General features: G+C 39.4%; 1 protein-coding gene across 3 annotated transcripts in view; it reads right to left on the reverse strand.

Annotated features, from left to right (window-relative positions):
- Positions 1–395: 395 nt before the first annotated feature.
- LOC126855343 (zwei Ig domain protein zig-8-like) overlaps positions 396–18,352 on the reverse strand; it is a 281,643-nt gene continuing 263,686 nt past the window's right edge. For 2 of the 3 annotated variants that reach the window (XM_050602905.1, XM_050602907.1), the window contains exons 5-7: positions 12,756–12,883; positions 3,092–3,260; positions 396–2,561 (exon numbers count right to left, since the gene is read on the reverse strand). In XM_050602905.1, the coding sequence (XP_050458862.1) occupies positions 2,470–2,561; positions 3,092–3,260; positions 12,756–12,883 (389 nt within the window). In that variant the 3' untranslated portion in view covers positions 396–2,469. The remainder of the gene's footprint in view (positions 2,562–3,091; positions 3,261–12,755; positions 12,884–18,352) is intronic. The other variant, XM_050602906.1, reaches the window with a different exon arrangement.

Here is an 18,352-nt window from a genome sequence, read left to right on the forward strand (position 1 = left end):
GAACTAATTGAACCGGATGCGTGTCGCGCCTTACTCGCACGGGTTTGATCGATTAGGACGATGCTCTCGTTGCGCTGCCTTCATCAACACGCGTCTCTGCTGATTGCACAAATTGCACGCATAGCCAATTCTTCTTAATTATCCTCCCCTTCTACGGAAATCTCCTCTATTGAAGAGTAGGAAAATAAAATTCTTTTTTTTTTCTTTTTTCGCGCGATGTCCTGCATTTTTTTCCAACACTGTATTACGTACTAGTTACGAGAAATAATACAATGCAAATATTATAAAGAGAAAATGAAAGGTTCTGCATATTTGAATGAATAGGATTTTATTTTAATTCCTGTATAGTATTATTTTCAACGCTTCTCTTCTCTGCTTCCGACACTTCACACATATATATGCTGCTTTTTTAATAAGATATTTTTATTAATTCCAACACAGAAAGAAGTCTCTCGTGCGTTTACGAAATTTAATTTGCTTTATGACAGAGATATCAGTCAAATGTGTCTTGAAATCTTGCGCGAATGGTACAATGAATTTTACATTGCTTTAGAAATATTACTCTGGATTATATAATTCTATTAATATTAAAAAATTTGTCGAAGAAAATTTCTTTACGCCATTCTCTCTGTATAAATATTCTCTTGCTTTGTAATGTAAAAAATTCTGTTTCCCCTTGAACTTTTACAACGCATCGGAGATAACGCGCGCGATTGGATTTAATGCAAATATCATGTCATGCACTGCGCGAATCTCGCTTTGTCTCTGCATCTCTTGATGACAACTGTCGGTACAGAAGCGTTAATTGCTGTTGAATTTCACAATATCCGACTAGTGTTTCGCATAAGTTAATTACATCGTTTTAAATAAACGTTGATGGCGTTCCGCGAGTGTGAAGAAGCACGATCGCTTATAATCGAAATACAAGGTAAACAATAATAAAATAAAAATTCACGCTATTTACCGATTTCGATCGAGAAACGTGTGAAACTTTTAGCGTCGATTGATACGAGAGATGCCGTGGAGGACGTGCTATCCGAAACATTAAAAGGAACAAGAGAAAAGAATGTCGAGAGACGCGTGCGATTCGATTACGCGATAATCGCTTCCGCAATACCCGCCGATCGCGGTGATAGAGACTCGAGATTTTACCGCTCGCTCGTCGCCGGAAGTGCGGCGGTGTCAATATTGGAACATGAGAATTGCGAGGATCGCACAAAAGGCTCTTGTGTGCACGGTCGTGAAAGAATATATAGCGGTATACACATCGGTCGTTGTGTCGATCGTTGATGGTCATCCAGTTGCGCGGATTCCGAAGCGTATACCGGTCAAAGTCGCGGTTGCATGGCAACGCATACGTTCTTCTTCTTCCTCGATGCAGTCGTCGCTGTTGAGCCTCGCCGACCGGAAAGTGAATCGGCAGACACTCCTCGAGTCTGTCCGAATTAATCGCGGAGAAAGCCAAGCACTCGCGTACCTTCTCGTTGTTCCTTTTCAACCCGCTTCGATCTTTGTGTGTATGTGTGTGTGTGTGTGTGTGTGTGTGTGTGTGTGTACACATCCCCGGAAGATCCACTTTTTTTCTCGAGCCGGAGGTATTTGTCGTCGCACTTGGAGAGAGGAGAGTCGATTGTTTCGAGAGTCTTTCTGAATTGCGAAAAATTGAAATTCAAAGATCTTCGATGAAATGCAAATGAATCGGGAAAGTCATGTTTTGCATCGAGGACTTTTATTTAGAGAGGATTTTTATTTAAAGCTCGATTATTTAAATGAAAGGTCAGAATATTTAAATGAGAACTAAAAACGTCCGCGATTTCTGCGCGATATCCCGGACATCATATTCTCTCGTTTGCGTATTTTAACTGCCCTTTGTGCAATTTCATCAACGTTGAATTGCGGCTTATTCGTCGAATAAACGTACTCTCTTTTTCTCTGTAACGTGAAATTGTATGAGCTCATTCGCGAATAAGCAGCGTCCATCGTTATTGAAATCGACTGTACGTCGGCGCTTGTGTGTTACGGTTTCGTAATCGTGACACATTTGTGCGCGTGCTCTCTTACATGTATTATTATCGTATCATGTATATATCCGCGATCCCGGATCGTCGCATGGCCTATGCGAAGCCGCTGTTAAAAGCGCCGTCGCAATGCTCGGTCGCACCGTTCCTTCCGGGCGCGTTGTCGTCGTTCCGAAAGAGTCATCGTTCCGGTGCACAGTCAAAAGCATCCTCGTCGGTCGCACCATCCTATCCCGCCATGGCATTCGTGACACTTGGGCAATTTTCACGCGACCCGTGTGACGAAGATACCTCTCTTTCTCTCTCTCTCTCTCTCTTTCTTCTCTTACACAGCATATATTCACGCACACAAATGCGCACACACACACACATGCGTACTCACACACATTCCCATTCGCTCTAAAGTGCTCTCCGACTTCTTCCTTCGAAAATGCGCGATGGAATGGAGCAATTAGTAAAGTAACAGACACAGGCAGAGTAGAAGAGAGTACAGCCTCGGTTGCTTGGCCTGACCGCCGTGCTGCATTGCCGCGGGATACTCTCCTGAAACAGAGGGCAACACTTAAATTTTCTGAAGACCCGCCACGCCTGGCGTTTTATTCATCCATCCGCGTTTACTTCCCCTCGTTCTCTCCGTCCAACCATTATTCTTTTTGTCGCGTGAATGAAATGAAACGTAGATTGCAATTTGGCTAATTATTTTTCCGTCCGCGTAATTGCCGCACAATTTCTTTGTGCGAAAGAAGGAATTTGTCAATTTTACATTGTATATGATAAAAGGATAAGAAAATAAGCTGACAGCAAAGATAGCGAATTAATTAAAATTTCTTATTAAAAAATTAACAGAGCAAAAATAGCGAATTAATTAAAATTTCTTATTAAAAAATTAACAGAGCAAAAATAGCGAATTATTAAAAATTTCTTATTAAAAATTAATATTATTATTGGAACATCGCAAAATTTGTTCGGAATTTCTCGTACAGACATTTTTAACACGTTTTTAATATATAGATTTAATGTCTCTTCTGATGGTTTCCTCGCAAGAAATTGTCTTCGCATCTTCGATCACTCACCGTTGAGTACGTGTACGGTGATCGATTTCGGTTGAGCATTACTGGGGTTACAAGTGTACCGTCCCGAGTCCGACGGCTTCGCCTCTTGAACCAGGAGGAAACTCGTCGTGCTGTCACCCTTCTCTGTGACCACGGAGACGCCGCCTCTGTTCGAGTCGTAGCTGATTATCTGAAACAGAGATCGAGCGATCGTCTTGAGACGCCGGATATCTCTCGGGTGAAGTTGCGAAAGGGAAAGGGGACGAGTGAGAAATCGGCTAACCAAAGGCGGATACAGTTTTTTATTGGACTGGTCCCAATGGGTATTGAGACGATGAGGACGCGGACGGAGATAAGCCTGTCGTAGGACGACTCCCTCCTCCCCTTCCTTTTCGTTCGCCAAGGGTGAGAAAAAAAATACGACGTTTCCCCTCTCTTCCCTGACGGGAATTCTTTTCCGGCGCGTTTTACATTATCCACAATCGGATCGGAGATTGTAAACGATACTGAGACGGCTCTCCCTTCCCGATGATACAAGGAGGAAGGGAGAGTTCGTCCTGATGCTCGGTGCAAATTGCTTTGCCGCGCGGCGACTTATACCTCGAGGACGTTCTTTAAATGTTACTCTGGACAATTTTTCGCGACAAGTGCACAAGAATTTTATACATATATGTATGTGTATGTACTCAACGCAATATTGCGTATCATTGTATAGTTTTTAATTTGAGTTATTGGAGTATACACTGCGTATCGATATCTGTCGAATTCATCTATACATAGGAAATATTGAAAAATTGAAGAAAATATTTCGAAGCAATATCTCGCTATAAAAATGTTTAACCAGAACATATTTCATCGTTCCAAATCAAATATTGTATTGTTTACATATATAATATTAAAAAAATAAATCTCGCGCGCGCGAAAATAATTCAACTATTTCACAGTATTTTACATGTTATTTAAGTCTGCGAATTTGCAGAGGAAAATTGGGCGCGACGTCTTAAACGCTAGTAGTGTGCTCGTTGCGAAGCCCTGACAAACGTCGTGTTTATCCTATGTCTCTTCCACTCAACGACGCTCGTCACGAGTGTCGTTTTAACGCGAAGATGGTAGGGTCCAACATTTGGTACACGCGGGTTGAACGGAGAGATAAACAGAGAGAGAGAGAGAGAGAAAGAGAGAGATAGGAAAAGGGGAAGAGGAGGAAGAGAGAGAATGAAAGAGGAAGAAAGCGAAGAAAGTCTCGGTAAGATCCGAGAAGGATTTTTAAATAAATAATCCGCGGAGCCGGAACTTTACGGCAGCTCGCTTCCGTCTGAGAGAGGCACGTAAGCCTTCTTAAGGGAGCGAGAATTGTAGAGTATCCCCTAACAACACGTTGTTGGATATTCACTTCTGTGTTTCGACGTTAAGAAATTCGAGCGTCGTGCTCTTCCACGATCATCTCGGCAAAGATAAATGCTTTATTATTAATTCAATTTCTTTTGCATGTTATATTTTCGTACAAGCCACGCTTCCCGCAATAGTTAATATAAAATTTAGAATTTTACCAAAATAAGTTTTTCTCATAACTCTGTAAAGAGGATAATCTAAAATTTTTGTCAAGACAATAAAATTATGCTTGAAAATTAGAATATGTCAAAATTTTAATTTTAGGAATTTTATTAAAATGTATTATATCGCGCACTTAGACTAGTAAATACATTTACATGTGTATACACGATCTTTCATTTATTATTAATGTTCATAATATTGTGGCTTCGATATTTTCGCATATTTTTCATTTTATTTTATTTCCAGAATACGCTATTAAAGTATTATATTATATTGCACGCTCAAATTCTTTTTTGTAAAAGGACAATTTGAAGAAATTATATGCAAAGTGTAATTGTCTCGCGTTGAGAAAAGAAAGATGGAACGGAATAAAAGACTTCTCTTTGAAGTTTCTTTCGATTAAGAATAATGCGGGCAAGTATAAGCTATACTTGGGAGAATTTAATCTTTTCCGGACTGTCGCGCGCATTGAATCTCCGGGAATAAGAATAGAATATCGGGTCGCCGAGTTGTTTATCCCCGCCGTGTTCTCAAAGCGTGCGATTAATCGAACCGGGAGAGGAAAGTTAGCGATGGCGCCGAGTTTGATAAGTGCCGCGGTTACCTTCCTTCCGTTTCGGGTTATCTAAACGCACGGCTAACAGATAACCCTTGAAACTTTCGTTTCCAAAGTTCAATATTAATTCGGTCGGACTCTACGTAATAATGGGTCGGGTAAACAGACTCCATGTGGTAGCCACACATACATTTCTGCCGCCTATGAAAACTAAACTTTCTTCGATAGCTGTATGTGTAAGGCTGAGTTCTCGTCGAGTTTTTATAACCCGCCGCAAATCGCAAATTAGCGAGTTTTCGCAGGGTGTGATCGTCCTTCCGGCAATTCATATACACAAATGTAAAATCAAACAACGCCGCTCCGAGTTGAACCTCTGAAACTACGTCATGTAAACTTACGTCTCGAGAATTCCTTAAACTTTTACTATCCGTGGCAAGTTTCTTCGCGCACGTGAACGATAAACGATCGTGCCTTCAATATTGATCGAGCGTGATCGCTCTTGTAAATATTTTGCGATATTTATACTTTTATTAAAATGTTTAATAGCACCGCTTTTTACGCGTCATATCCGCGATGCGGATATATACGATAAATGACATTTCTATAATTACTCGGACGAGCGATGTGTTTTGAATCGAATCGATTTTTATCGAATTCTACTTGATCATCAGGATAGATAAATAATATCCAATTTTCAGTTCATTAATCGTATAAAGTGCTGACTCTGCATTGACGATTGAATTAAAACAGCGACCAATTACTCACCGATTAACTTTGGCGACTGTAAATCGATCTGAAATAAATGGATGTTATATTTAAATTACATATTTACATTCTTCGTTCTGTCAGTTACAAAACGTTTATTATAATTTTCGTTCTCTTTCTCTCTTCCTCTCCCTTTCTGATTATATTTAACATAATTTTAAATAATTAATAATACGCTATTAATAATATAATATAATTGAAAAATTTTTCAACCATTGAAAAAGAGTAGATGAAAATTACAGAAACAGCAAAATTACTGCTGATCTTTGTCAGCAGCAAATTGAGCCGCGAGTTTTTTTATTTTATCCAATATCTTATCGAAGAATTCTAAGATAATAAGATATGTAAGATGTGCAAAAATATATCTCCCTATTTGATGTTATCGCGAGAGCGCAGTTCAATGAGCCAGATAATTTCGCAGCGCGTCTCATAGAACTCGTAATTTGCCTAAGTTTTGACGCGTGCGAAAGTTTTATACAATGGGGCGAGAAGAGAGGCGGCGGAGGATGACCTCGTCAACCTCATTACACGCTCTTACCGGAAATCGGTATCCCGTGGGATTGCCGATTGAAAGCGTCTCAAAGTCAAGTGGTTCGTTGGAATGGTTTTCCCGCCCTTCCCTTTCCTTTACTTAAGGTTAGTACTTTTGTCTTATCAGCCTTCGCTCGCGCATTTCGAGATAACGGCACCCTCTCCGTTAAGTGCATCTTCGCCATTGTATCCTCCATAGTTTTACCCTTCTTACTTGTCTCCTTCCCCTTCTCTTCTTTCTCATCATTTATCAAATTTGTCGTTTCAAGCCGGCGTTTATTGTAAAATGATTCACTCCGCGTCACTGTTGATTCCCATCGACGTTTTCGTACATTATGTAATATGAAAACTGCGAAACAAAGGACAAAGTCAATTACTTTATATCGAAAATAACGCAGATTACCCGCGGCGTGATTGCTGAAAATGTATCGAAATTATTAACAAAGCGGTCGAATGCACTAGTCATGTTATAATCGTTGTCGCATATTGTGCAACGAGTATGAGTTTTTAATAAATTTGCTCGAAATATTAATTTATTAATTTCATTAATAAATAGATTGACATTCATGTGTATATGTATGCGAATTATATTAATTTATATATATATATTCTCATTCGAGAGAATATAAAATACGAGTAGATTAAACGAAATTACACAGTGTGGTATTGTGTCATTTGCAGTTGAGTATACGAAATGAAACTGCATATCGCGTATTATCGCCCTTTTTCAATTTGTCTAAAAGTACGGAACTACACTCTATCAATTCTCCACAAATTTATCTAATCAGATTTAATGCGTTTTGCATAATTCTTAGTTATCCTATAATTCTATATTCATTCTAGATACATTACGCGATATGCATATTACAATTTTGTCTCCTCGAACATTTTAAACTCTTGATAGTAGAAGAGATAAAATTAATTACGATTTAATAACCAAGCATTTATTTTCTCGCACTGACATTTTCGTCCGCGACATTTTACTTATCTTCTCGTCATCCCTTTCACGTCTCCCCGTTTGCCATTTCGTTTGCTTTGATAAATCCGACCTTCAATCTGTGGTTTTCTCGGTTGAATTTTTCACACGCGCTTTCGTATTTCTCATCGAAAATAGAACAAAGTTGCCGATTGTTACGTTGAAATCGGTTGTTATTTCGGGATTTCGCTGTTTCATCTGCACTGCAGGCCAAATGAGTGCGGCAAATCCGAGATGTTTTCAAAAAGTGTGACGTGATCGACGCACAAATACATATTCTACGGTACGATATATCGTGATGTCATCGTCGTGTTTCCGCAATCTGACACGTGTTTACCGTGAAATACTCAATATCTCCGTAAAATGACCGACCAAAAAGTCTCCGAAATTTAACCGAATGCAATTCACATCGTTGTCCATCTACTCCGTAACGTTCGACATTCATTAAGACAGTAATCACAGAGTCTCTGTAACGCGTTACGGTAATTTTTCACGCCCCGGAGGTACGCTTTTGCGCTTGCTTGCATCTCAGAAAATTAGAACGGGTTGGTATTTGACTCGCAACACATCCGGCGCTCATCCTGCTTTCATCTAATTTTACTTTGGGTTTCCCTACGACGCTGGAAAATTGCATTGCGTTACTCCATGAAGCACCCTCGGGACGAGATTTTCTATTTAAGTACTCGTTGAGTGCACAATGAGAAATGGCGGTCCGTTAATTATTGATTATCTATGTTTAGTCGTATTGCGCGAGCAACGATAACAATATTCAATATCATTGTATAGCAGTGTAATGATACCGAATAGCGTCTCATCACTTGGCTGAAGATTTATGGGAAAACAGGACACGGAGGGAAAACCGTCACAAGTGGATCACTTTTTCACCGCATTATTCTTTCATTTATTCAAATTTTATGCTTGATACGTTTCACGCTCATCGCTATTGAAATAATAAGTTTGTTATCTCCCGGCCCGGTGGAGTGATCAATCGATTTCCCGCCAAAAATATTTGGGAGCCGGGTAATCGCATTCTTGCATAATTAATGCCTGTCGACCGATGTTATCCTTCGCGAGAAAAAAACTATATATAAAAAAATACCAAATTTTGTGATTGGAAGTATTTTTATTTTCTCTCGTACGTATAATAGTTAGGGAAGTGCTTATCCAAATAATCGCCAATTTCTTTCAATAATAAATGCTCTTTTATTTATTGTTTTTTATTTCGCGAAGATTCACTGGTTATTAATGATAATAAGTCGATTTATGTTTTTTTTTTTTTTTTGTATCTATATCATATGCACTGCTCTCTTTTAAGTAGCCATCTATGATTCATCCTCATTCGTTTTTTGCCCGAGTCATCATAGTCCATTTTGCGAGAGAAAAATATTCCGTTCGCGCGTGTCACGCATGTAAGCGTAACACGAGCAGCACACTCGACGACTTGTTACTAGCTTTTTTTCCCGGCACTCGACACCGGAATTGTAGCCGACACATGCAAACAGCCGTAAATAAAAGCGGCCGCGTCGCACGCGTCCGGTCGACGCACTCGGGCCACGTCGAGGGACGGCTCTCTCATTTCGTATACGTGAGTCAACGAAATAAAGATCACACTAGGTTCGGAAATGTGTTTACACGAGGACGAAAAGTGCGTTCGTTGCAGAAAATGAGCCCGGCACTTTATAGGCGGTATATAAATCCGATGCTGTTTATCTTGCGCATCTTATACCCTTCTGTTTGGACAGGATCGAGCGATTTCCCGTCTAGATCCAGATCTCTCCATCCACGTTTTATTTGCGGGCCGAAGGGGAACGATAAGAGGAATACGGGAAGTTTATACAATGTCAAAAGTCGCGCTTCCCACTTTTTATTTGGACACTACTCAGTCGATTACGTCAGAACAACGGTTTGACGACCATATATTATATAACAACTAATTGACTAAAAATTATAATTACAATTCATTCGCGTGCACTTTTTTTTTTTGATACATCTGTCACTTTGCGAATTTGTGCGAAATGTCTTTTCTTCCTGTCGCGGATTCTGTGCCAATCTGGCAGCGCTTCCTCCTTCTTTTTCTTCTGGCAGTCTTCCCACAATTGACATATAAATAAATCGGAATGTGCTATCGTGTTCAATGATCTCTCAATAAGGGATTGATTCGAGAAGCGAAACATATGATGAAGCCAACGGAAATGAGATTAGATCGAAATGTGATTTGTTAGCGTATGTACAAATAATTAATATTAAATTTTTAACGAAACATTTCTTCTTTTCTTTTTTTACTTTTCTTAAGAATTTTCGGAGTAGAAATTTTTCCGTTGATTTCTAGCGTAATGTCAATATCATCGAAAATCATCCATCCGTTTTAGACATCTCAATTTTTAAGAAAGAGAGATACAGAGACGCTATCCTTCTAGAGGTGTCGTATCGTTCGTCGCGCATCGATAAGCGACGCGGCGTCGCTTCGGGGATGTGGTCGCCGCAACAGACGCCGGCACGAAATTCAATCAAAATCAAAGGGATAAGGTGTATCGAAGCGTGAAAGCAAACGCGCCCGGATGGTTCCGGTAGATTCCTTGCGGCCGGAAAATGTTTCGCGCGCGCAATGGATCGATCCGGGGGGAGAGGGGGAGGAGAGAGAGAGAGAGAGAGGGCGACCTTATTATCGGAAGGGGAATTTCGGTCGGTTCCCCCGGGACGATTTCTGGTGAGGAGGAGGAGGAGGAGGAGGAGGAAGGAGGGGGAGATGATTGTTCCTCGCGTTCCCTTATCGCTCGTAGTAGCGACCACGGGTTTATCACGTCCAGAGGCCATCACGGCGTCTTCCGCGAACGCGCATGAATCATTATTATGGATCGCGCAAGATCACGATTACCGGATCGTAACGCGGTTATTTCGCTCGGCCTTCTAATCGATCCCAGGGGAGCCTATGCCATCTCTTTACCGAGGCACTTTATCGGCAGCGCTGACGAAATATTTAAAGAGGACGATCCGGAGACGCGCTGCTACTTGAGATGAGCGGAGATCCACACACGTAATCCTTCGCAAGTGCATGCGATAATATTTAAGAGGATCTTCGTGTTAGACTACTTTAAGGATAACGATTCGTTTCAATTCGCAAACATGAATAATGCTTTCAAATTTGCCGTTAACATTCGATATTTGTTTCTCGATAAGATGAAATAGTTAATCATACGAAGCATTTTCTCGGCGATCACGTAGCAGGCGATATTCCGTTCAGGGTGGCACGATCGTTGTATTAATTATGATATGGCAGAGCCAATGTGTTGTGGTTCGGTTCTGATAAATCTGGATTTAAGTTAATACGGCACATTATCAATATTTTCCGACGACGGTCAGCTCTGCGCGAGAGAGGACGAAATAGTAATGCACGGATTTGGAATTTGGGATTCCCTCTCGACTCATTTACGGTCCAGAACCCTTCGAAACTGCACGCGCGTTAGTCACGCACGACAGAGCCCTCTTTAAGGTGAGCGAGCGAGCGTTGTTTCTACGTTGCTCGCCCAGCCAAGTCCCAAAGCTTTCGGTCAGGCTTAATGCGGCTAATGGAACCTCCTGAGTGCCGTTACCAATTTTGCCCACGACTCTCACGATTTAACTGCGGCCAACCAGTCGACATTATCAAAATTTATTGGTCGGTCAACCGTTCGCAAACAGCCGCCGCCACTGGCACCGTCGTCGTCGTCGTCGGAATATTTTATGATCTTCCTTTGTACGCGCGCATACTTAATTCGGCCGCTAGAAAAACTTTGTTATTGTATGCTAAAAGGTAGTCTCCGTCGGGAAAATTTCGAATTTGAAAGAATAAAATAATAAATTCTATTATACGAATAAATATAAAAAGAAAAAAGAAAATATCTTTTCTCTTAAATTTTTATTCGTATTTTATTCATTCGTACTTTATCATTTTAAATGGCTTGTGAAAAAATTTTTGCGAGAAAAATAATTCTTTACAAGAATATTTGCATTCCTGTGCGCCCCGCATATTTTAAGAGCTTAAACTCGAAAGTTTTCACAGCATATTTTTGGCTTAATAGTTGTCATAAACGCGCGCGCGATATTTTAATTATGATGAATACATGTGAAAATGTATAACACATCCCACGTGTGGGCTCATCATAAATGTGCAAATATTGTCCTGTATCTTCAAAACATATACGGCCGTAATTAAGTGGCTAAAATATTTTACAGTCTGAATTATATACGTCGGCTCGCCTCGTAAGATGCAAATGTCGCTCGATTAATTCTTAGCGACGTTTCAAGCCGCTCAACATTCTTGTATGACAGCAGGTGGTTAAGTACGCTTACTCGTCCGCTATCAGCGCCCTAATCGGAACTGTTCGACTTCCTGGAGTTCCAGGCGAGGTATCTAATTAGAAACGACCTTCGCCGACGCCTTTGTACGGCCATTTATCACGCACCTCTTTACCGCTATTATCTCCGTAGCGAAATTTGGGAAAGGCAGATTGGATCTCAGATCTCAGCCATTCGGAATTTCCCGCTATTCGTATTGTCATCGGATCTCTCGGGATTGCGCGAATGAAAAAAAAAACACGATATGATCAATTATTAACAAACATGCTATTTTCTCAGAGAAAGATAATAATCTTAAAAAAGTCCTTACGCTAACTTTTTTGAGCACTATTAATAAATTAAGCATTTTCCTTAAAAAAAAAAAAGTTTATATTTTTTAACGAAAGGCGTAAATCATATTTACGTATTATAGGTACTTTTATGTACCTATTTCGGACTCGTTTGTTCGTTCAAATTAATAACAAAAAAGATTGTAGGATGTAATATATAACGACGGGAGCAAAACAACAACAACAATAATAATCTCGAACAACTGTGCACGCGTAATAAACATGACGAAGAGAGACGGTAGTTTCAGCCGGCGCGGCGCTGAAAATTTCATCTCGCGGAAACTTGGCGGTGCGAGAAGCAGAAACTTATTCGACGCGTTACCTTCTCCGCGTTATTAGGATACATATATATCCCGGAGAAGTAGGATCATCATTAATTATCCGTGCACAAAGTCAACGTTGGCCAGAGTCGCGCGCGTGTCAGTAATAAATCTAGGTCGCGCTAATCGCGCGATATTGCAGCCGCGTGTCTCTCTCTCTCTCTCTCTCTCTCTCTCTCACTCTCTCTCTCTCTCTATCCGCACATTATTCGTCGCGCGTAAACTTCGTTTAAGCCCGGGGTGTGTTCGGTTGTCCCGTAGTGCGTCGCGAATGAGCCGCGGAAATGAGAACAATGGATTAACCGTGCATCAGACTTACCGCATCGTTGTGATTCCAGAAAATGTAAGCGGGCGGCTCTGGACTCTGTAAGATGACGCATGTGAGATTGATGGTGCTACCTCGATTGATGAACAGATCCGGCGCACCCAGTATCTCGGTTTTTGGCTCTGAAAAGTAAAAATGTCATTTCTTTTATACGCGAGTAATTTTTTCGACACACAAAATACGAGATCGCAGGTATTATGAGAGAAAGAAAGAAAGAGAGAGAGAGAGAGAGAGAGAGAAAAGATATGCAAGAATACGAGATAACATATCATCGTAATTATTTTGTCGACGGAAGAGAGCAGGTTGAGTGCCATGGTAATTTGCAGTCGTATAATTAAATATTATATTACGCGAAGTAGAGAATAAAGGGTAGAAATATTTTGAGTTATTTCTTTCTCTTCTCTTTCGTACCTCATTTTCGCTCTCTTTGTAAGCGGCAAACGAGAGCGCGTAACTCTTGTCCGGATTAAATTCACGAGAGAATCACATCTCCATTTCAAACTCTTATTTCGTTACAAATATCGATCAAGCTGTATCCCGGACAATGCTTTCCTTTCAGAGATATGTTATGATTTCTCAATGCCTCCGGTCGAATCGCCCCCTCTCGGCTTTCTTCCACTTCAGAGTCTGAATACACAAGATCTTATCGTGCGTCTCATGATTTTATGCGCGTTTTATGTAAATAACGTATATATTTGTCACGTCGCGCTTCGGGGCGACACGGTTTGCCACGCCGATGTAAGAGAGCTTAGTCTCTTGGCGGATTAAATCTAAAGATTTAAAGATGAGATTCCGTCGCAATCCAGAATTTTACGTTTCTTTCATGTAAATGTCTCTTGCCTCGACGCGTCTTGTTTTTGCGAATCTTCAGCTACGCGCATCGTGGTTATAAAAAGCACAATGACGTTGACAGAATAAGGGGGTGGGAAAGGGGGAAGAAAGTTGGTCTCTGCCTTTTAACGCAAAACGTCGTAATACTAAATCTTATTACTCGTATCGCCGCGAAGGATCTAGGTACGTGTTTGTGTAAAACGAAACGGCAACATTCATTACCGTCAGCGCATTATGGAAACAACAAAGCTAATCCTCTCCGTATCTTTTTATCTCGAATATTGCGCGAGTAGAAAACTTGTCTTGCCTGCCACCTGAACATCGCGTGTTTGGATAGCAAAGATTTTTTCTATTTTTTTTTGGATACATCTCATTAAAGCGAACACTTTTTCCTGTTACAAAAAATTTTATTCATATTGTTTAATAGTTTACATTAAAATTAAAAAAGATGAAAGATATACATGTAATTATTTCAGCGATTTGAATATTAAGATATCATGTAGAAGATGCTCGCGAGATGTATCGCGGGATCTATGGTATACAAATTTCCGCGTATCTATGACATGAATTAAATTTGTCACACTTATCGCAGTCTTTTTCTATCAAAATTTAAAAGATCATAATTTTAGAAAAAAAAACAGTTATTGTCGTTATGAGAAGTTGCGCATCTGTCGCAATTAGAGAATAGATATTATTATAGAATTACGGAAAATTATAAGCGGGCGAGAAGCCTTTCCGCAGATCGCCCTTTCACATATCGCCCTGACAAATAGTCAGTCAGCTGAAAGTATGAATCGGATCGACCGTCAGAAATTTATTTATAATGTCGAAAAACGCCGAGCTGGCGCGTCGATTTTCATCTCGGTATTTATAGTCTGCGATTGGACAGACGCTTCGTTTTGCGTCCTTTTATGGCGTGGAAGAGCGATGCGGTTGACCTGGCCTCTGTGCCTTCGGAAGGCGCGCACTTTGAGGCGCTTCATACAGACGGTGTATCTATTCCGCGTATATATAAGTGTATGCGCGTGAAAATCTATGTATATGTAAAAGAGGAAGAGAGAGAGAGAGAAAGGTCAACGCGGAATAGATCGATGTGAATATTTTCCGGGCGGTTTCCTCTTCAAGGATTGACCGAAATAACCGAACAGCGTGCATGCTTACGGCTTTTGTGCAACGAATGATAATCCTGGGACAACGGTCCCCGGGTTAACCCCGCTTTTCCCCTGGGATGGTTAACAGCGCTAACAGCTGAGGCATTTCCTTCATCCCTTCTATACATAGACGCTTTCTCTTTTCTGCGGTCTTGATGCGGAGCTTTTCCTCTTCCGGATTTCTCGCTGAATCCGAATTTGAATTTTTAAATCTTCTCTTTTATATCTCCTCGTTGTTTATTCTGCGAGGCACACTTCGTTATATATCCAAATTTTTATCGCTTGTGTCTTTTCTCTTTTTGTAATTTCTTGTTTTCTTCATTTCTTCATCGCTAAGAACTCACGCTTTCACAGCATGTTTCAAAATCATCGGGTATTTTTAATAGAAAATTCGCTGGCCAATTTGGAGACAATTTTTCTTTAGCAAAAATTATTATTGAGTCGTTAATAATTTCCAAGAATTATAAGTAAAAAAAAAGAATGTTTTGTAAATTAAACTTTATGATATTATACTTTATATACTATATTAAAAGATTAATAAAATCACATTCTTTAATCAATTTCAGAGGAAATTTAATAGAATTTTAATTTCAGTATTGGTTTAGTTACAAGATATATGTATATCTTTTATAAAAGACTTTTATAAATCTTTTCTTTTTATATATTTTGCTTCCTTATCGACGACATTGCTTATTGGGCATAGCGAAAGCGGCGTCTATAGGTCGATCGATAGTACGAGTATACGCAAAGTGCTTTAACGTCAGTTAACCGCTTGTATGAAAGTTTTGAAATCAGTATTCTTCGACGAAGAACTGCCGAAATTCTCGATTTGCTCGAATAGTCGTTACGATCTCGGCCGCCTTTAAATAAGCGCTGAAGAATTAATGATGCCGGAGTGCAAGCACCGCCATTTCTCCAATTCGCCACGAATTGTGGCCCGTCTATACTCTTAGAGAATAATTATAAATATTATCTGGAAATATGCTTTTGCGTCATTTCGAAATTTGCGAACAATAATAATTTTCTAAGATTTCTTTATTTTGAACATTCTTCTAATTTAGATCTTGTATTTTTATGTTACAGATCAATTTAATCTACTTAATCATTTCCGTTGTTATGCATCGATGCATTGGTGAGTGATAAATTTTTATTTTATGATAAAACATGTCAAGTATATAAATAGTGGATATTAATATGTAGTATTTAAAAATTTAAAATTTTTGTAATTTTTATTTGTTGCATACAAATATGGATATTGTTTTATATACTTGCGATGTGTTTTTATCTTTTTTTAGAAAAAAGTTTTTATATATTTTATGTGTCTTACATTTTTCATTATGCACATACTTAATCCAATTTAATTTTATAAAATATTTAATTTATCAAATATAATTTTGTTAAAGCTTTACTAACGGCAAATGCAAATTTGATAAGATACGATTTAAATTTTTACAGTATATCTCAATCATATGATACGCGATTCTACAATGAATTTTAGAGTTTGCTTATCACAGAAAAAAGTATTTCCTTATAGCATATACGAGAAGGTCTTCGATGATAATTCAATATGTAACTTTGCGAAAAAAGTGGCACGAGACAATAGCCCGAGTTACGCTCATTTGAAACTTTATTAAAGAAGTTTGTCACGCGATTTTGCGACTCGGGTGCGCCCGAATGAATAAAAGATGTCGATAGACGACGGGAGTAAAATGTAAACTAGAATAAGTTGGACGCGTCTCCAACGAAGGGAAGAGCATCGTCTAAAGAAATCGATTTCGTTTTTGCCCCTCGTGCGATACATTTCGGAGTCGATGCGTTTTGAATTCGGGTTAATGTAATTCACGTACGTTGTAGCACTGATGAATAAACGCGAATAGATTTTTAAAGTTACAAAAAAAATTATATAAATGTATATTAAAAAAGCCCTGTCAACCCCTGTCTGCTTACAAACAAAATTTAAAATTAAAAGAAAATATAAAAAAATCTAGATAATTAATCCTTGGGTATATTGCGCTTCTCCTAATAAAGAGTTGTAAAGAATTCGAAAAGATGATAGAAAAATAATTTCAATAAATTTGAATTGAGTATCGTCGATTAAAATTCCTTTGAAAATTACTTAGAAAATGGATAAATTTTGATCAAAGATCTCGAGAATATATTATAAAAAAAAAAAAATAAATATTCTCAAAGATCCTTCTTATCCAAGTACGAGTTTAACGGAAAATTCATAGAAACTCGAGAGACATCTTTCTGCTTCTAAAAATAAGCAATATTTACAAATAGAACAGAAGCAGATGTTTGTCGATATCTCTCTTTTCTTAGCGCGTTTTTCTATCTTTGTTGAAAATTGATCTTCTCCCATTTAGAGACGTATCGAGAATCACGTTCAACCATTCTCAGAGATAAAAGCTTCATTCGCTTTGCTCTCTCGTCCATTTAACTATCACAATCGATTCATCGATTGATCAATCGAGAACATCGCCGCCGATATACGGTAATTCGCGCTTACAATCGGTATCTGTTGAGCGCGCAAAATAGACTTGCGCACGATGCGCTCCCTCGCTTGACCTAAATAAAGCAACCACCTAGACAAGCGCGGATGCTTGCTCCTACCTGCTACGATTTCAGCAAGTGCAAGCCGCAATTCGGTCAGTTTGATCCGGTCAGATTCAACTAACACTGGAAAATGAGCTCTAAAATACGTCGACACGAATAACGCACCATTCGCGTATCACCGATTTCAATTTTGCACTCTTTCACTCTTCTCAGATTGTGTTTTTCGGATTAGAAACAAATTTAAGATAAATGCGGTGAAAGTAGTTTTTTTTTTACGCGTCATACATATTTCTCGCGACTTATCCTCCCGTTAATTAAATCTCCCGATTAAATCTTCGCATCTATTTCTCAAATTCACGCTATATATATTTATAAATGCAAATTGCAGCGACTCCTCATTGGATCGAACGTTACTAAACTTACGGTGAGTCATTATTTCGAACAGAATGTTGAACTGAATGAAGTTTTGGTTTGGATGGATATTTCGAAGGCGATTGAATTGCGTCGAACTTAAAGGGATGCTCGGACGAGAGACACTAAATTGCGATTCAAGCGATTCCGCGACGGAGTACGTGTCGGCCGAATACAGGGTTCCGATGCAAATAGGACGATTCTATGAGCGAGATAGGGAACGAGCGATCTAGTAGAATGGGTGTAGCACGGCGATCGAAACGATCCACAAAAGGGAAGGAAATCAGAATCCGTTGCCGGCTACGAGCGACGAGCTAAGGCTGATCTGATTTGCGAAATGAATCTTTACATTCGACTATTTGCGCGCATGTACCTCTTAAATCGGCAACCTCTTTCGTAGCATTCTCGTTTCTTCGTTGGCGATTCGAGCTTTTCAATCTACGGAAAAGTATGTCCCGAGAAGTGTAATTGCATGATTGTGGTCTTTCCGTATTCAGGAGATGGAAGAACGGAAGAATAAATCGATCAACGCTGAAACTAAGGCAAATCGCGGAGTTGAGAGTAAATTTAATATTGTTATATTATATTATTAAAGTAATTATATAATTTCACTTACGACAAGAATAGTTCCTTTTTGACAGA

Source organism: Cataglyphis hispanica, chromosome 16 (genome assembly GCF_021464435.1).
Source record: "Cataglyphis hispanica isolate Lineage 1 chromosome 16, ULB_Chis1_1.0, whole genome shotgun sequence".
NCBI classification, from domain to species: Eukaryota; Metazoa; Arthropoda; class Insecta; order Hymenoptera; family Formicidae; genus Cataglyphis; species Cataglyphis hispanica.